We start from the raw sequence: 20,707 nt of genomic DNA on the forward strand, positions 1-20,707 counted from the left end.
TGTGTGACTTAGCAGGTGGCAAAGGGCAGCACAGTTCCAGAGAGAAGCGACGTCGGGTGATTCAGCTTCAAAAGAAAATACATTTAGAATTAAGGTGCACGGCACCTCCGAGCACCTCCTCAAAGCTAGGCATTTGCCAGTGGAGGGCTAATGGGGCATTTGCGCCCACTTGTGTATCTGTCTTACTTATAACCACTGCAGAAGGTAGCACTGCCTGCCAACACCCTCACTCTCAGGGTTGCTCTTGCAAGTCTTCAGCATGGAGGAGAAAACCAGAATGAGTTAGTTCTAGCACCACCTACTGTTAGGCCTCCTATCTTCTACCCTATCAGTTCCAGTGGTCACCAGCCACCATTGCACTCACAGTCCCATCATGCAAAGCTCCTAGTTTCCCCTCAAGCTTTCTTTAGCCAAGCAGCTAACCGGTAATAGAGAGTGCCTTTTGTTGTTGCCATTGCTAAACAATTGGGAGTCAATGATCCTTGTCAATCTACTGCAAATCACCCAGAGATGTGCCAGTGGATCCCGTCTGCCTTGTGCCCAGTCCTGGTAGGTCACACATTCTTAGTAATTTCAATGGTTTATAAACTGGTGTGCATTTTATTTTATTTTTTTATTTTAGACTGTATGCTCAATTCGGGTTATCTCTTAGAGCTAATAATAACTCCTAATTTGTGACCAGTAGTTCTAGAAATAGTTCCAAGGTCAGTAAGTGAATCAGTCTTTATAGGAAATGGCTTCTCCACGTAAATTGGATGTTCCACGTACCAGATATGACTGATGGAGTATCCATTTCTTTGTTCCATCCAATGACCACTGCAAAATCAGCAGTGCATAGTGCAGTGCTAATATATAATTTATAATGGGTCACAAAGGTAATGACCCCTAAATTACTTCTTCGTAATCTTAATGCATACGAGGGTTGAATAATTTACAGCTTGAGCAGGAAGACCCACCTGAGAATTATGTAGATGCTCAGTCTGCAATCCTAAACAAACTCAGCTGGGATTCACTTGTTGCCTTGCGGATGTTCTCTGTATAATGTATGGCATAGGGATATAAGAAGCTGTCTTGCACCAATTCAGACCAACTGGTCCATGTGCTTCAGTATTGTCTACACTGATTGGCAGCAGCTCTCAAGGATTTTAGGCAAGGGTATCCTCCAGCCCTTCCTGGAGAGGCTGGGGACTGAACCTAGGATCTTCTGTGTGGAAAGCAGTTGCTGTGCTGCTAAGCTATGGCCCCACCAATCTATGGTAATACAGTAAGCCATACAATGGAAGATAATCTAAAAAGCAGCATTAAAATGGCCAATATAAAACAGAAACTACTACTACTTCTACTACTAATTTTATTGTTTATATGCCACCCAGCTGAACAGGTAGCCCTAGCCACTCTGGGCAGTTCCCCACAGAAGATTTAAAACGCAGTGAAACATCAAACATTAAAAACTTCCCTATGCAGGGCTGCCTTCAGATGCCTTCTGAAAGTCAGATAGTTGTTTATTTCCTTGACATCTGATGGGAAGGTGTTCCGTAGCATAGGTGCCACTACTGAGAAGGCCCTCTGCCTGGTTCCCTGTAACTTCACTTCTCGCAGTAAAGTGAAGGAGGCCCTCGGATCTGGACCTCAGTGTCCGGGCTAAACAATGGTATGTAGGACTGAAAACTTTTAGGACTTTAAAGGTCAACACTAACACTTTTGATTATGCTTGTAAATGTATTGGGAACCAATGTAAATCCTTTAAGACTGGTGTCATATGGTCCTGGTGGCCACTCCTAGTCACCAGTCTAGCTGCAGCAATCTGGATTAGTTGTAGTTTTCGAGTCGCCTTCAAAGGTTGCTCCACTAAAACCATACCAGCAGTCAAGATCCCAGAGTCTCACTTCTTGTGTTATATTGCAAGCCAGGAAAGCAGCAGGTTTTGTTTCTTGGATAAAAGAATATTCCAAACAGTAAAAAGAATATATCTAACTTCTGTTGCCACATCTGAATGCTAGTAACTTCCATGACTTGGTTTTTGCCTGTCTTTTTCCTTTTTCCTGTTTAATTGCAGACAATACACTTGCAATAAAAGAGAACATTTGATTTTATTTTTTTAATGGAAAATAAATAATAACAATTACTTACATAGATAGGATCATACCTATAATTAATTTGCCACGCTTTGCACAGTGCTTTCTTTCCCCATTGTTTCTGCACAGTATTTCAAATGCTATAGCTATAATACCATCCCTGCCTGCATTGTCCAAGAACTGCACCCTGTAGATCAGCTTTCACCAACTTGGTGCCCTCCAGATATTTTGCTAGGACTGATGAGAGATATGGTCCAAAATGACTGGATGGCAGAAGATTGTAAAAAGTTGATCTTGATTGCAGAAGTGCTTGGAGTCTGTGGCTGCTTATTTCTCTTTGGTTGCAAAACAGAAAAAAAATTGTTGACAGATGGCAGCATTTTATCCTTCCAGCAGCACCCCTACAATCTCCTTTTCTTGCTTTGCAAAGGTGTTGGAGCTGGTGTAGCTCCCACATTATGATCACGGTGCATTGCCTGCAACAGCGACGATTGGATTTCTAGAAGTTCTTCCCTCTCAGCTCTGGTTTTTAATGGTGTGTAATATTTTGTGTTTATATGCCTGTTGTCTTTGTCTATGGCGTTTTCTTGGCAGGGATAGTGGAGTGGCTTGCCGGTTCCTGCTCCAGGTGGATCATGTTTGGTCAAAACTCTCCACTATGACCTGTCCATCTTGGGTGCTCTGCACGGCATAGTTCATAGCTTCTTTGAATTATTCAAGCCCCTTCGCCACGGCAAGGCAGAGATGGAAGTGAGAGCTGGACCATAAAGAAGGCTGATCGCCGAAGAATTGATGCTTTTGAATTATGGTGCTGGAGGAGACTCTTGAGAGTCCCATGGACTGCAAGAAGATCAAACCTCTCCATTCTTAAGGAAATCAGCCCTGAGTGCTCACTGGAAGGACAGATCGTGAAGCTGAGGCTCCAGTACTTTGGCCACCTCATGAGAAGAGAAGACTCCCTGGAAAAGACCCTGATGTTGGGAAAGATGGAGGGCACAAGGAGAAGGGGGCGACAGAGGACGAGATGGTTGGACGGTGTTCTCGAAGCTACAAACATGAGTCTGACCAAACTGCGGGAGGCAGTGGAAGACAGGAGTGCCTGGCATGCTCTGGTCCATGGCGTCACGAAGAGTCGGACACGACTAAACAACTAAACAACAACAACAACAACAAATATTTTGTGTTATCTGTTAGCTTGCTGTTACCCACCCAAAGCCTATAGGGACCAAATGAGCTGGAAGTGGGTGGCCCATTGGGTGCTCTCCAGATATTGTTGGACTACAGCTCCCATCAGCCCCAGCCAGCTTGGTCAGTGGTCAGGGATTCTGGGAGCTGTTAAAGACGCCTGCTCCTTGGAAGAAAGGCGATGGCAAACCTAGACAGTATCTTAAAAAGCAGAGACATCACCTTGCCAACAAAGGTCCGTATAGTTAAAGCCATGGTTTTCCCAGTAGTGATGTATGGAAGTGAGAGCTGGACCATAAAGAAGGCTGATCGCCGAAGAATTGATGCTTTTGAATTATGGTGCTGGAGGAGACTCTTGAGAGTCCCATGGACTGCAAGAAGATCAAACCTCTCCATTCTTAAGGAAATCAGCCCTGAGTGCTCACTGGAAGGGCAGATCGTGAAGCTGAGGCTCCAGTACTTTGGCCACCTCATGAGAAGAGAAGACTCCCTGGAAAAGACCCTGATGTTGGGAAAGATAGAGGGCACAAGGAGAAGGGGACGGCAGAGGACGAGATGGTTGGACGGTGTTCTCGAAGCTACAAACATGAGTCTGACCAAACTGCGGGAGGCAGTGGAAGACAGAAGTGCCTGGCGTGCTCTGGTCCATGGGGTCACGAAGAGTCGGACACGACTAAACGACTAAACAACAACAACAACAACAAAAGTCCAGCAAGAGCTGAGCTGAGGCATCACATTGGCTATGCTAGAAGTTTAAATGCAGATGTTTGTGCTCAAGGAGAAGGAATGAAACTGTTTACATTTTGATCATTCCCTCTTTTAACCCTCTTAAGCATCTTTGACCTTACAGAGAGGCTTCCTTTATGTGAGAATAAATCTTTAATCCTTTCTTTGTAAGTTAGATTTGCTAGAACTACTGTCTTCCTTCTTGCCCTAGGCAGGGTTCTCTTGAGGACAATAGCAGCGTTTTAGGGGAGTGCGTGTGTATGTGTATGTGCTGGAGAAGGTCTCTGCTCTGCCACAGATTACAGAGGATTCAAGAATAGGTTCCTGCTCTGAGTACTGCCTACTAGAGCTGCAGTACTTGTCTTCATCCCCCTCCCCCCTTTTGGGTTAGTGCTGATTCAACAGAGAATTCTCTTTCCTTGTTTACTGCAGCTGGGTATTGTATTGCTGGGTTGATTGAATAATTTGCTTACTCCATTAAAAAAAAAGAATCCTGAAAGAAAGGTCCTCATAAATGCTTGAATGTTGTTGGATGGAAGGTTCTCATAAATGCTTTAAAATACTCATTGAAATATTTATGTTCTTTTTTATAATGTGAAATATATCTAATAAGTAGAATTGTATGTCTCCTTCTTTATATTTGCTAGAAAATTTTCTTATATATAATAATCTTCCATAATAAAAATGCTTAAATGTTCAGTTTTAGAGCATTTTGATTCAGGCTGAAATCCTGTGTGCATTTTACAGGGCAGTAAACCCTTTGAACTCAATGGAACTTAATTTGTGAATAAAGCATGCATATGGAACTTAATTTGTGAATAAAGCATGCATATGATCAAGCTGTATGAATATTTATATACTTTAAAGACTTGGAAATTTTCTGTGTTCAGAATGAGCTTCCCTTAACTTTATATAGCTGAAATGTTTGGTGGCGGGGTACAGATACCTCTGTCCTTTGTAGCTGGAGTCAGTGACGTAGCATGGGTTGCCAGTTCTTGGGGCTGCATGGAGGGTTGGGTGGGTTGGCAACAGCGCTCTCCTGCTTGTGATCCCAGCAACTGGTACTCAGAAGTGTGTGCTTGAACTTGGAGGGCATGTTTAGTCATTGTGCCTAATACCTGTTGATTGGTCTATCCTGAATTTGCAGAATTCTAGAGTTCTCACCATGTACTTTCTCTTTTTTGCCCAGAATCTGTTTCCATATCTTGCTTGGAAATAGCAAACATTTTGTTAGTGCGTGCTGATTATTACAGAAAGTTCAGTGCTCTTTTGGGTAGTAAGGTGATGTGTACCAGTAAGAACACACACACACACACACACGGCATCTAAATGTGATGTTCCTCCTTAGTCATATGCAGAAATTAGAATATTACATTTTCGAAATATGAACAAGGTATGTCTTGAGCACATTTTGAGCAGGAAAGTAAGCTTACCCATAGTGGCTATAGTTCTCTTTTTGACTGTCTTCAGTAGATCTTCTGTAATGTTTACTCTTTACTTCTGATGTGTTTGGAGGGATCTAAACTCCATACTCTTGAGTATGACCAAGGTGGAATCAAGACACATATAAAAAACGCTGTGAAAATGCTTTTTTTTAAAAGAAAAACACGGTTTGAAAAATATATTGAATTTATCATAGCTCACCCGTTGCCATCTAGTGTCACATTTGTATAATGCACATTTGTATAAACACACTTAAAACGTTTTATTTGCAGCTGTATAGCTGATTCCTTAGTCGGAAAAGCCCATAATAAGTTCCTTACTGCGTCATGCTCAAGGTTCATCTCTTCAAACACGTTGACTAAGCACTTGTTCCCAAGCAGTCAGTGCTTCTCAGTTGCCAATGTCAAAACAGACATTGGTATAATTGGCAAGCCACAATGGGCTCCTGCCTCATTAAAATGAGGATTTTGTTCTTAAAGACTTCCATACAGGATTCAACTAGCAGTCTTTTTAGCAAAGCAGCCATGCTTGGTCAAATAACCCTCTAATTTACCGACAAGTGAGAGTCAGCCAGAAAGCCTTTCCAGAAATACTTAACTATGCAGTAGTTCTTGAAATTGGGCCATTTCCTTCTCCCATGCCTCACTTCTTCCTCTTTATAAAAATTCCTTCTAAATATTTCCCATGGCTTTGTTTTTTTCAGCACAGTACATGTCTTTAAGAATGTGTCAGGTTGTATTTTGCCTGGAAAACCATAGAGAATGCTTACTGCCTTTTCTCCCCCTCTGTTATGTGCTGAAGTATATTACATATGTACTTTATCTGTACAGCCGGTCAAGGCCGACCCTGCCGTTAGACAGTGTGAAGTGCCTGCCTCAGGCAGCAGATATTGTAAGGCAACAATGGCATCAGTTTCAACTTAATTACTAATTCTTCTGAACTGGTTGAAGTGAGATTCAGCTGTCACTCTCTAGCCAGTCTCTGTATCTGGAATGGGAAGAAGGGGTGCCATATTGTCTGCCTTAGCCAGCAAAACGTCTCTAGCTAGCCTTATAACCAGCGTTATGGATTTGTTGAAGTGTGTTTCAGAATAGCTATCTGATAATTAGGTCATTCAGTATCAGTACAAGTATGATAAAAGAACCTCTTGGCGATTGTCCATATACGGAACAATTATCTGGGATCTTGCATTTACCATATTTTTTTCTCTATAAGACTCACTTTTTCCCTCCTAAAAAGTAAGGGGAAATATGTGTGCGTCTTATGGAGCGAATGCAGGCTGCACAGCTATCCCAGAAGCCAGAACAGCAAGAGGGATTGCTGCTTTCACTGCGCAGCGATCCCTCTTGCTGTTCTGGCTTCTGAGATTCAGAATATTTTTTTTCATGTTTTCCTCCTCCAAAAACTAGGTGCGTCTTATGGTCTGGTGCGTCTCATAGAGCGAAAAATACGGTATCTCATAAATTGGGCCATTTGCACAAAGCATGCATAAGCAGCCATATAGACTTTTTGTAGAGGTAAGTTGTTAGGGATAACCTGTACATGAGCCATTGGGGCAGATGAAAAGCTTCCTAGCTGTGCCTACAAGGACATGACATAAGAGTTTCTTTGTGAAAATATAAAAACTGCTAAATCCAGCTCTCTCACCAGGCTACAAATCCCAGTGCTTTTAATTATTTTTATTTCAGAACCATACATATTACAAGCATATACAATTTCAGTGTATAGAAGAAAAATGACATTAATCAATTAATTCTTATTGATAGATTCACTAGCAACCTCAAACCTGTCATTGCTTGGGAAGTCAAAGGGGGGAAAAAACACCTTTGCGGTTTTGAGAAAGTTCAGTCTGCCATCTTTATACAGAGTTGTGTCTAATTGTATCCAAACAGAGACAGAAAACTACTGCTTGATCTTGGAAGCATCATGTGAAATTTTGTTATGATATCTTAGTAGGGATCCAAATGTACAGCAGCAGGCAACTTCCCAAAATATATTGTAGGTAATTGCTTTAATCATTAATCATTGTTCCCAGTATTCTCTGTGGGCAGCCACGCCCTTTGAAATGGGCAATAACACTGAGATTGGTTTGTACAGTAAATATCCCCCATCTGGGACAGCAAAACCGAGAGCACTATTTCCTCATCTGTAAGGATGTTAAATGTGCCAGAATTAGAAATCCCTGAATAAGGGGGTATAGTCAGCTCTTTATGCTCTTCTACAAAACCTCAAATTCCCATGGAAAAAAAATCAGCTCAATTATTCAACATCCTTAAATGTGCCTCAGTATGTTTGTGCTGGTGCGAAGTATATATTTTTTTCTGTCATGAATGTAAAAGAATGCATTGGTTGAATGCTAACCCATTTCACTTTTTTTAAACATTGCAGTCCACTCATATTGCCCGAGCCAGCTTCCAAGTTGATGCCTTTGGATCTTCTTTCATCCTGGATGTAGAGCTAAACCAGTAAGTATATAAATATTTTAATTGATAATTGATTTGCACATTTGTTCCCCCCTGCCCTTTAGCATTTATGCAATGTATTTTGATATTTTTCAATATTGCTTAATGCTCAATGCTGCTTAGTATCATCTCATTCTTAAAATGAAAAATACTCTCCAAAGTACACATTCTCATGTGCTCGGATCCTGGCAATTCCTTCCCACTGGTACAGAGCTGGCTTACTGTGATGGGAATGAGTTGTTTTTTCACTTCCATTTTTCATTAACCCCAGATTTCTACCTTACCCCAAACATGTGGTGAATCTTATCTGTAGTTTCTCTGAGGCAAGCCATCTTCAAATCATAAGTCACAAAGCTGGCTTGTTTCAACAAACTATCCTTAAGAATAATCAGAGTTTTAGGGTTTGAACATAGTGCTCTAAACTATGGTTAATAAAAAAATATCAGCCTTGTTGCTATCACGATAAACCATGGTTTAGTTGGTGATTCCTCCCATCTCACTCAACTGCCTGTTGTTTTGAAGAGACCCAATGTGCTTAGTGGTTAGAATCCTAGACTAGGACTGGGAGGACACACTTATGCAATTTTTCTGTTATTCGTGCGCTGTATTTTAACCTGAATGGCTCATAAGACCATAATAAAGTTTGACTGATATCCTGGCATTGTATTTACTGATCAAATAAAGAAAGACATAAATATAAAAAGAGAACTGACTTACATGTTCATAGCATTGTCAACTCAGCTCTTCATTTAAATCTCTCCTCAGACTAAAAAGAAGAATACTAGTGATATATGTACCTGAATAGTTGATCCCTGTATGAATTATATTGGCTTAAAACAGAAACAGCAAATGTTTCCTTTGTTAAGAGAACCTAGAAAACAAATAATGAATTTATTTCAGTTTTTCAGAACCAAATACATTGTCACTGTCCATTAGATCAGTTTCAGACATAGAGAGATAGAATTCAGCAAATACCTAAGTGAAGCCTGATGTTTCATTATTCATAATGAAAGAATACCAGTTGCTCATATTTTGCATGGTATGAAAAAATTGACTTAAAAAACAAGCAACTGCTGCGTGATCTGTGAAAAGTTTGATTTTTTAAAAAATTATGTTGGTGAGAAATCCCATTCCTTACTTAGTGAAAACCGACATATGTATTAGTTGAAGAAGTACAAATGATGTTTTGTACCAGATGCGAGATTTGGACTCTGGGTTGAAGGAAATGCATTTTCTGGGTTTAATGTAAAGCACATGCAAGGCTGAGTGAGAGCCAGATATCTTATCTTTATCAATGCATTTTTACATATGTGGAGCAGATGAGGGTCCTCTCCTAGATGTCCATTGATTTAGTGCCTGTGATTTGGGGCTGGTTGTAGATTTGCTGCTGCTCTTGCAGGGGTGAAACACTTAAATCTTGCAAGGAAACAGATGTGGGTGAGGGATTTTAATTAGGCTACAACTTCTCAAGATAATCAGATGCATCTGGACTCCAGAATAACTTGACCTCGTGGTTCACATATGCAGCAAATTGATCCAAGGGAGAGGGCCACATTTGTGGTGCCGGGCAAAGAAAATGTAAAACAGTGCCTCTTGTTATTGAAAAACAAAAGTACAACGAAAATACATGAATGGATCTCAAGAGTGCTCATAAGACGAGTCCTGCAGGATCAGGCCAGTGGCCCAGCTAGTCCATCATCCTGTTCTCACAGTGGCTAACCAGGTGCCTGTTGGAAACCTTCAACAGGGCCAGTGCCTCAGACAGTGAGGTAGCCATTGAGAGCCCCATCCTCCATATTTTTGCTTTTAATTATTAGTTATCCCGCAGAAGCGCCAACTCCACAGGTGTCTTCAGCCCCACAAAGTCTGTTGGGACGGAGCTGAAGCCCCCCAAACTTGAGGGCCTGGGTCTTTCAGCAGAGGGCCTTGCTGGGCCTCGCCATGGCAGTGGGCCTAGTAGGACCTCATGGTGATGTCACATGTGTGCGACTCCCCCCCCCCCCATGTTGGGCAGAACTCGGCACTTCTGTTATCCTGGAATAGCTTTTTTTAAGTATTACTGAATTTTAGAGGTTTAATTAAGCTCCCTCCTTGCTAACCACGAGTTGTAGCCAAGAACAAACCTTGGCCACAGCTAGTGCTTTCAATTAAGATACGGGTGGATGAACTCTGCCTTAAGGCTCTTCCTGGCAAATAGCCTGCAACATTTGTATTGCAGGGTCATGTGAAACTGTAAATGAAAAACACAATGTGAAGTTTGCCCTGAAGCACTGTCGCCTTCCAGATGTTGCTGGACTTCAGTCCCCAACACCCCTGGCCATTGGGCACACTGGGTGGGATTAGTGGTAGTTGGAGTCCAGCAACATCTGCAGGGACAGAGGTTCCTCATGCCTGACTTGCATGTTTAATGGTAAAAATCAAAGGTGCAGCATACAGCAAAGTCCAGTGCTAGTCAACCCCGCTGTAAAGATTGTGGCTGTGGCAGCCAATGGGCCATTTGAGCTTGGCACAAGGAGTTCAACTCCAGTATGAACCATAGTTAGCTTGTTACAGTCAGTGATGCAAGGTGGAATTAGCTGTGTGTGGTTTATTTTTCCTTGGAAAATTTTCCGTTTCATAAATTGATTAGAAACGATGAGCTAATTGCAAATAAATACCAGGCCAATTTCAAAGCTGTTAACTTTGTTTACTAGATACAAGCAATTAGATCACTTTCTAGGTCATCAGATTATTTTCTGAAAAGTCTCCAAAGGGTACTGAAAAAATTCTCCAATTCAAAGATTGGACAGGAAGCCCACGTCATTGGTTGCAATGTTTTGATAAAGACGGATACGTTTTCCAAAGCATTTTTGACATGCAAGTTCTATACGGTTAGTGGTGATGATGAAAGGCTCTCTGTAGCTGTTTCCTTCTTCCTGCCTGAGGACTGTAAACGTGAAGAAGTTGCCTGTTGAATGCCAAGTAACTGGTGCGCTGGGATGTTTAGAATCCCAAAAGATGCAAAGCACAAAAGAAGCTGTATATGGTATAAAATCTCCCCTTTCTCTCCTGCTGTCTTCTAAAAGCTCTTTTTTAAAACACACACACACACACACACACACACACACCACATTTTGGTGTGATAGAGAGTAAGATTGCTTACTAACTGTTCGGGTAAAATATTCCCGCTACTAATTTTGTGTTTCTTACCCATTGAGATAAACAAGTCAACACTCAGAGCCTCCAAATAATGTTGTTGTTTGTTTCATTTATGAATCACTTACCACACTGTATCCAGAAGCATATTGCAGTACAATAAAAACATATATGAAACGAGTACATGTATAAAAGCTGTTAAAACAACATATAGAACAACTTTTTAAAAAATGATGCCAGAAATATATAAAGACAGACGGATGCCAACAACAACATAAAGTTTAAAACAGTGACAACACTTACATAAAAGCAGTAAACCAGTACAAGTACCAAGTGGGATGAATATCTCCATTTAGAAAGCTTGTTGAAAGAGAAACATTGAAAGACAATAGAGACGGTGGACATTTGATATCTAATAGGCAGTGGGAGAGAGTTTCAAAAGGTCAGTGCCGCTACACTAAAGGCCTGATTCTGGCATTGTGGAGAGCGGCGCTCCAGATAGGATCCTATCTGCAGGATGCCCTCTGCAGAACGTAGTGATTGGTTGGGTATGTAGAGGATGGTGTTCACCTTGGTTGCATACAATAAAATTCTCCTTAAAGAAAAGGCTCATCAAGCTGATAAGGGGTGCACTAGAAGTTGGATAGCGGATGGAATCCATCACTTGACTGTCCCTGTAAAGTCTTCTGAAGAGTTTCTTTTATTGAACGGGTGTACTTGCATTGCCACTTTTGCATGCTGGGTTGTTTTTTGTTTTGTTTTTAAATGGAATGATTGTGCTTTGGCTTCACTATCATGTCATGGGCCTGAACCAAGACAGAAAATTCGGACTGTTGGCTGGGGCAGTCTCATTGCTGCTCACAAAGTGGTTGGAGCCTTGACTGCTTTGTACTGTTTTGACTGCTTTGTACTGTTTTGTACTGCTTTGACTGTTTTGTACTGCGTGCTCTTCCTAAGCATTTTCTTTGCACATATCCTTTCCATCTCAAAGCAAAAATTAAGATGTTTAATTTTAAGATGAGTTTACAGTATGGTTACAGTACGTCTGCGATTGCTAGTACAATATCACTTGATTGCTGGAATCTGTGAAAATGCATTGCTCAGAGCCACTAGACACAACCACTTGAGGTGATCGTTGCTAACTTACCACTTAGTATTTCCGCCTCCATGGCTAACGTTCTGTTCTTCATGAAAAAATCTCTTGCACAGCTAAGCAGACACGAGATGATTGCCATTACAGCATTTGGTTTATGTAAACGAAATGTGTCAATACTTGAATCCTCATGAATTGTTGCCTCATAAGTTTGGGTATATACCCTCCGAACAAGAACCCAAATGGTAACGGTCAATAATTCATTGATGTACTTTTATCTGTTAGTTGCAGTTTTCAAAAGTTGTTTGCACAGGAACAACAAAGAACTCCTTGGAAAGTTGTTGGAACATCTTTGTCCTTTGTGAGTAACCGAACTTTAGTTATTCTAGTATTACTGGATTTCATAGGTTCTCTGACATTTATTCTGGTGCACCGCCAACATCTGCCAGGAGCGCAAGTTTCCAAGTATTTCTCATTTTCAGCTGCCGTCGTTTTTTAAAATGGACCTGAATACCACTTTTCCTCACACAATATCTGGCATCTCATTGGATCCCTCACTGCTATTGAGTAAGGAACAACTGAAAAAAAGTGTTTTCCTTTGTATCTCCGAAATAGCATTCCCCTGTGCCACCATATTAATCTGGCAGTACATGTAGATCAGTTTTTCTCAAATACTTCTTTGCCTCTACAACCATGTTTGCTTTATTTTCTTACCCGTACAAGCATAGTTGTGGAAGTATTATTATAGTTTTCGGCTAAGCTGATTTTCAGAGACTTACAGCTTTATTTTTAAATCCTTTTATTTTTAAATCTGCTCTGTAGGATTCTGATCAGTAAAAGTAATCCTACTTGGTATATAAATCTAAGGTTTAGCAGAGCATCTTCGCTGCCGTGGCCTCTTTTGGCACAGAAAAGGCTTTTGAAGGTGTGCTTAGTTATTCAGTGTTGTTCTCTCTGCTGATGAAAGGCAGCCATCAGCAGAACAGGTAGGGAGGCAATTTTTGACAATTTCTTCCCTTTGAAGTCCTCCCCAAAGCTGCTATACCGGCTGTCCAAATTTCTAATGTAGATTTACTCAGCAGTTGGGGCTTGCATTGATGATTGCAAAAAAAGTGTCCCACTCTTTGTTCCATTGACAGATGCCTTCCAACAAGTGGGGGGTGGGGGGTGGCGCAGGCAGTATTGGATACCACAACATTTCAATTTATGCTTGTAAAGTTTGGGGTGTAGAGTGTGGGTCATTTTTGCCAGTGCCAAACACTTCAAAAATATTAAACTGAATATGACTTCAGGTGCAGCAACACAATTAAGTTAAAAGCCAGGTGTGGTAACATAATTAAGTTTTAAAAGAACAAACCCTGCCAATGGGCTTACAATTTAAAAGCGGCATTTAGGCTTAAATGACATTTAAATTTAGCAGGAAAAGTTGTTGCTAGATTAACTAGGTTAGTTTCCTTGGATACCGCATATAAAAAGAAGGTTGGTACTTTTGGGTTTTGACTGCCGATTTCTCTTGAAAAGCATTTTTGGTTTATATTTCTTTTTTTTTTTAAATCACTCATTTTTCAAATATTAAAGTGAATGGAAAATTGCAACACACTCTTTAAACACATCTTTGCAAGCAACATCATGACATCTGGGTATGGTTTCTTCTTCTCCTTTGGCACTATGTATGTTGTGCAATAATAAAATATCCTGCTACTGGTTTCTTCTTCTCCTTTGGCACCATGTATGTTGTGCAATAATAAAATATCCTGTTACTTGACACTAATTTTTGTATTTGGAATATTTTTATTGCTGTTCTGATGGCATTATTCCTTTGCTGCTTTTGAGGCGCAACTCCACTGGAATAGTAATCTCTACCATCTTTATTTGGATAGCTCTAGACTTGAATCTCAGGAGTAATTTCATTATTGCATCTTTGTGCTGAAAGGTATAGATTCCCATTTGGCCTTGGAACATGCTACCTGGACAAGTACAGGTGGTTAAGGGCACTAGCATGTTACCATTAAACTTCTGATTGTCCCCAAGTAGTAATATCAACTTTCTAACACTGTCAAAGATACAAGGGTCATCATCAGACACACTTCCATTGACTCCTGTTACTCTCACCCCTAGGTTGGGAAATCTTGTACACATGGCATTAGCCACAATCCTTATCCGCACTGTCCATTCCTATGAAATACTGCATTTTGATGTCTTTCCCCCGCAAGCAAGCTTTAATCTGGATTGGGAAAAAGAATGACCTGGCTGAATTTTAAGCCAGTAATATGTACTGAGTAACCAGAAGGGTTACATCAGTGGCTGTTGGGTGAAGATGTATTGGGGTTTCAACTCTCAATCAAACATTGTTTTTGCATTAAGAGATGGTTGTAGCTGGGCTGAGAGGGAGGATTTTTGTGTATGTTTGTGAATAATAAAATAAAATATGAAAGCTATATGATTCAGTGTCCCAAAGTTGATGAAAGAAATTGTATGCCTGCAGAGTCAGTGGAAGACTTCCACCATGATCTAGCAATCTTTTCTAGGCTACAGGTTCCCCCAATACGCTGCTTCATTATACATTACAACAGATAGTTCTGTGGCCTGGCTCACAGGTCGCTTTAAACCATAGGGAATCTAAATGATCATTTGAAGGCGAGCATGTATTATGCCGGTGCACAGGATTAAAACGGTGTGCGCTTTGCTCCTTCCATGTTCCTGCTGCACTACCGCAAGCAAAGCCATAGTTTGACTTAGCATTATGTCAGAATATGGGCTTGTGTTTGGTTTATCTCCCAGCAGAGCATGAACTGCCTGCCGCTCATGGTTTGTTTGGGGGAAGCAAAGCATGAACTGGGATTCAGGCGTAATGTCAAGCCAAACCGTGGCTTAGCTTGCCACAGGGGCAGCTTTGGTTTTTAGTTCTGTACACCACTATATTGCATGCACACCTTTAAACCATAGTTCAGTTTAACTGGGGTTGAAAGTGACATGCAAACAAGGCTTTTGTGTGCATGACACCCCATCATTGAAAATCACTGCAGATACCCTTCTACTTTGTATACTATGAGATCCGCTTGCATTCATATCTGAACACAGATCTTTGGACTGGGGTACTGCATTTTACCTCTTACCAACAAAATATTAAGAGATGAAATGGTATGGTGGACTTTTCTTTTCTTACTAAGTTGCAATGTTTTCTTGATGTGGGCACCTCTACACATTTTATGTCAGATAAGGCAAAGCAGATGACGCATTATTAAAAATATGGAAACAATTTAGAGACGGAGAGTTGGAACTTTTTAAAGACAAGATGGAAAAAATAACTCATATGAAAATAATTTAATGCAGTGAATGAGATTGTAAATCACTGACTCCCATTGACCCTCTTTTCATTACTCAAGAACAAAGAAGTATTTGGAGAAGCTGTTAGAAGCTGTCCATATGTGACTGGCTGCTTAGAGCATCCATAGTTACTGAGCAGAAAAGGGACATGCTATTCTGCATGCACTTTACATTTCAAAACAATAATTTTGCTTTTCATGATTTTTGATAATTGTTACAGTTTAGGAAATGATGTGGTCTTAGCAAAGAATAGGTCTTTAAAGAGGCAATCTTGGGGGTGGATAAGATCCGAACTGGCTTGGTTTATGTATTCTTTTTAAGAATGAAAAGCAGGGGAGAAGCTTGGAGTCATCTGATATACCTGAATGTTTTCATATAATAACAGTTGTTTGTTAAGCATGTGAAAGTGAACATATAAACCTGTACAAACTGCTGTGGACTTTTAAGAGGAAGTTAAAATGTTTGGGTAAACAGGAAAGAACATTTTATCTGGTTTTAGAAGGCTTTTTTTAAAAAAAAAGTTGTTTTGTTGTGTGTTTAATGCTCTGGACTCCTTCGGGAGGAAAGGCAGGATATAAGTTGAATTAATACTACTACTACTACTACTACTACTGTGTCCATTTTTTCAGAAGTTCTACTCTAGGTAGGGCTAGCACTAATCTTGTTCATTTTCTGTTTTTCCCCAATGGAATTCATATTTATTATGCTACTGGAAAGCTTAAAATCTGACTAGTTTTATTGTATTTTTTTTTAAGTGAGTTTCTCTGCATACAGTATAAGCGCCCTGTTTTCCTTGCACAAAGCAACCCATTTCAGCGGACAGTTGGTGCTAACAATTTTATGTCAGAATTATTGTTCCCAAAGCAATTGGGTCTATTGCCCAATTCTATTCCTATAGCAAATATAAAGGCTTATTCATAACGTTCACATATTTGTTTCTGCAGCCTTCCATCTTTAATTGCATTTATTACTCTATTTTACCATATTGCTTGGATTTATTTTGTATAATACATGCAAGCTCTATCATGCTCTGTGGAGTCAGCAAAAATTGTCCAAGAGTATTGTAGTATATTTCCAAATGTATGCTGAGCTACTCTAGCATGCTTTTAATTAAATGCATACCATTAGCCAGGGAGAATTTCCATATCGCCTTAATGGTATTAAAATAGCGCTTTTGCATGAATTTGCACCCTTATTAAAATTCTTTTTCTTTACAGGAAATTTCTCCTATCTACAAATTTTATACCTGTTTTGATGAGGAGATTCCCCACACCCAGCTCCCACTAGCAAAAGCGCAAATACTTTTTCATGAGATAGGAGCTCACATAATTTGCATCATTCTAGGTACCTGTATAGGGACGGGTGGCGCTGTGGGTTAAACCACAGAGCTTAGGACTTGCCGATCAGAAGGTCGGCAGTTTGAATCCCCACGACGGGGTGAGCTCTATTGCTCGGTCCCTGCTCCTGCCAACCTAGCAGTTCGAAAGCAGTTTGATAAATAGGTACCGCTGTGGCGGGAAGGTAAACGGCGTTTCCGTGCGCTGCTCTGGTTCACCAGAAGTGGTTTAGTCATGCTGGCCACATGACCTGGAAGCTGTATGCCTGCTCCCTCGGCCAATAAAGCGAGATGAGTGCCGCAACCCCAGAGTCAGCTGGACTCCCTTTACCCTTTACCCTTTACCTTAGGTACCTGTATGGACTTGTCCACATGTGGTTTTTCTCCTGCTTTTGGGCTTACCATGGGCATCTGGTTGGTTACTGTCAGAAGAGGATGATGGAATAGGTGGGCCATTGGCCTGATCCAGCAGGGTGTTAGAAGCAAAGTGGCTCTGAAATACCACTTTCTGGGAAGCTATTGCCGCCTTCTCCTGCTTTGATGATAGCAAAATCTTGGCGCATTCAGCCGCGTGGATGGGCCACTTGAGGTTCTTTTTGATGGTGGCTTCAGATAAAGAACAGAACCAATCTCTCAGCATTAGCTCTTTGAATCAACGAGTTAGGAGGTCTTATTCCCAGCAACTGAAAACAGTGCAGCAAAGCTGAGAGATGCGGAGTGAGCCTGAATATAGTTTCTTTAAAGCCGACATGTGGTAATGGCTCTGGTGCTCTTGAAAAATAAATACCCAAACGAAGCTGAAAACAAATTTATCTAGTGTCCCCATTCTGTTCTCTCTCTCTTACTCTGTTCCAAAAAAGAAATCAGTACTGACATCTGATGTAATAGCCTGGGTGGAAAAAGAAGATATTCTTTCTGTGTTTGTTGCAAAGATTTCTAACTGAGTGTAGCTCAGGAATACCTGAACAACCAAACCTGAAAAATATAGTTCTCCTTTTTTATTTTCACACTGGCTGGGACTGCGCTCTCTACCATCATTTAGGCTGTCATTGTTGGCATCATCTGGTCTCGGGAGACAATGGAGGAATGAGCCTTTGGGGGTGAAGTCAAACTGTTGGATAGTTGCAGTGTCAGCTGTGGCTGCAGTGAGTTGACATGAGAGGCAGATGTTTTGGTGCAGGTGGGGCAGATGAAGGCGTCTGGTTGTGCTGCTACAGATGCACCATGGCGATTCTTTTCTCTGCGTCCCTCCTAGTGGTCATTCCTCTTGTGGTCACTGCTATGGATGCATGACCTGACTGTCTGTCCCCAGGCAGTGCGGCCATCTAGGTACTGCACGCTATCAGTTACCATCTACTAAATTGAGAGTAGAATTTAATCAGGGGTGGAGAGGCATTCTTTTTTCTGTCAAGGGCAACATTTTATTGGGGGTTATCCTTAGGGGGCTGCATACCAGTGGTGGGCAGGACCAGAGCCAAAAGTAGGCAAGGCCACCTCTTTTTACACTCTTTCTTTTTTCCTCTTTCTCTCCCTCTCCCATTTCTTCACCCAGCAGGCGAGGAACTGAATGCTTTTGCCAGAGATCTGAACTGATAACTTGCAGAGGGCTTTCAAAATTAGGCTAAGGTCTACATGAATTTAGGCCAAGGACTGCATATGGCCTTGGGGTTGCCCACCTCTGTCTGAAACAAAAGACACATTTGTTAGGAGGTAAAGACAGAGGTGGGCAAGCCCAAGGCCATATGCAGTCCTATGTGGTAATAGTTTTCAATTTAATTCTGTAGCCAGACAAGCAGCCAGATGTTGGCCCTTCCAAGTTCTAGGAAGCCTCTACATGTTCTGGCCCTGGCAAGCATAGCCCAATGGCCAGCATGTTCTGAGTTGTCATTCAAAATATTTGGAGGCTACCAGGCTGGCTGCCTACTCTTGATCTAGCTTGATGAGTATTAGCATAGTCAGTGAAAAGCTGAGATTATTTGGCTAGAGAATTAAATTGAAAACTATTACAACATAGGAAGTTCTATGGAAGATGCAGAGTTGTATTCATAGAGAATCAAAGAGCCATAGAGTTGGAAGGGGCCCTGCGGGTCATCTAGTCCATGACTAAATCCTACTCAGAGTAGACCCAGTGAAATCAGTGAACGCAATTAAAAATAAATCCATTGATTTCAGTTGGTCTGCTCTGAGTTGAATATGACTCTCTTATCTCTTCCTAGTTCTCCTTTTGCATGGGCTTATAAATCTACCTGGCAGACTGTGGACAGAAATCTGTTTAATGTGCATAGGTCAGTCAGTAACAGAAGAAAGGGCACAAAAACTTTTTTTTTTACTTTGTGAGAATTGTCTGCAGACTGAGGGCTTAAGATGAGTCTGGAAATGAGCGTCTATCTGAAGGGTCATGCAATCAGTCCTGTAATTAAAAATAACATTGTCTAGTCTGTGGGTCTAAAGGTTTATTGTTGTGTAGTGCAGGTTCATGGTTAATTCTTGGGAGAAGGCTCATAAGGATTTTAGGTGAAGAGAAACCTCAGTGTAGGCTTGTCTTTGAGAATTGTAGCTCATGCAAGTACCACCTATTGTTAGAAATAAAAGTTATATTTTTTATTTCCTTATTACAGAAACAGAGAGTAAAAAATAAAGCATAGAATATCATTTACATTTGGAAAAGACAATGTGTGGGCCTTCAGGTATTTTGGGATCCCAGTTCCCATCAGCCCCAGCCAGCATGGTCAGTCATCAGGGTAGTGGCAGTTGTACTCCAACAACATCTGGAGGGCTGCAAGTTCTCCTTCCCCATTTTTACAGCTTCCCGGAACATTTCTCCTTATGAAACAAACTGCAGTGCACACTTCTAACCATCTCTCTATAAAGCTTTATGGTGACATCAAGGGCCAGATATAATTGTTTCAGAGGCTGTATCTGGCTTGCGGACCACTCGTTGGCTAGTACAGCCAACTTGCAACTTATGTACATTTAACTTGTGTGACTTCAATTTTATGCACTTGGCTGAAAAACAAACAACAGCAAAAAATCGGGCAGGCGTCTAGGAAAAAACCCACCGGCAATCCCACCCGCCATTGTACTCATCTTGGAAGAGTGTTTGGAGGTGCAGGGAGAGTGTGTAACCCCCACATAAGTTGAGAGTAGGCAGCCATACTATGTCAGACAAAGGATGGCCAAGTGGCTATATTATAAGCGAACATCTGTTCTCCATCACCTACCAGGTTATACAAAATCCAAGGAAGAGGCCAAGTCTTCACTTGATAAGAACAACAGCATGGATGCAATGGTATTAAGAGCATCAGAGTTCATGAACCTCTTACTATTGTGAATTATCTTAAATCTTGTGCTATTGTTCTTGGTCTCCCTTTGAAAATTTCATTTACTGAGAAGTGTTCAGCTACTAAGAATTTCCACTGAACTGGTAAAAGCTGCCTGACAGAAAGAAACTAAAGAACAATATTTTCAAAGGTGAAATGTGCGCCTTAAATGTCAAGGTCGGTAATGAAACTCCCGTGTAATACAAATGGTTCTGGTTGCTTCTTTAGATAGCCATTCAGCATTATAATAGTATGGATATTGTTTCTGTAGTGTGTGGTTGTCATGCATGTTTATTTACTCTGATGCTTAACTTGGTGTTTGAGGAATGCAGTCTCATGGCTTTGTTCTGGATTCTGTTTCTTCCCCCTTTCTGGGTTTAATTAAGACAGAACAATGGCACAGAGTTGCATTAATTCCTCTCATCCCAAAGTGATTTGCGGAGGGAGGAAGCAAACAAAAATCCCATAAGGTATTCATTGAAAAGTGTGCACACTTTTTTTAAAAAGGAGAGAAGGAGGAAGACAAAGGTAGCAATCCTGTTCACACTTTACTAGGAGTATCTTCCACTGCGTTCAGTAGGACTTATTGCTGCATAGATAGGGCT

At 41.0% G+C, this 20,707-nt stretch overlaps 1 protein-coding gene across 14 annotated transcripts in view; it reads left to right on the top strand.

Annotated features, from left to right (window-relative positions):
- The window catches only part of ADAM22 (ADAM metallopeptidase domain 22), a 122,636-nt gene that overhangs the window by 12,116 nt on the left and 89,813 nt on the right, over positions 1–20,707 (top strand). For all 14 annotated transcript variants that reach the window (XM_053410489.1, XM_053410493.1, XM_053410492.1 and 11 more), the window contains exon 3: positions 7,818–7,894. In XM_053410489.1, the coding sequence (XP_053266464.1) occupies positions 7,818–7,894 (77 nt within the window). The remainder of the gene's footprint in view (positions 1–7,817; positions 7,895–20,707) is intronic.

The sequence above is a fragment of the Podarcis raffonei genome, chromosome 12 (genome assembly GCF_027172205.1).
Source record: "Podarcis raffonei isolate rPodRaf1 chromosome 12, rPodRaf1.pri, whole genome shotgun sequence".
NCBI lineage: Eukaryota > Metazoa > Chordata > Lepidosauria > Squamata > Lacertidae > Podarcis > Podarcis raffonei.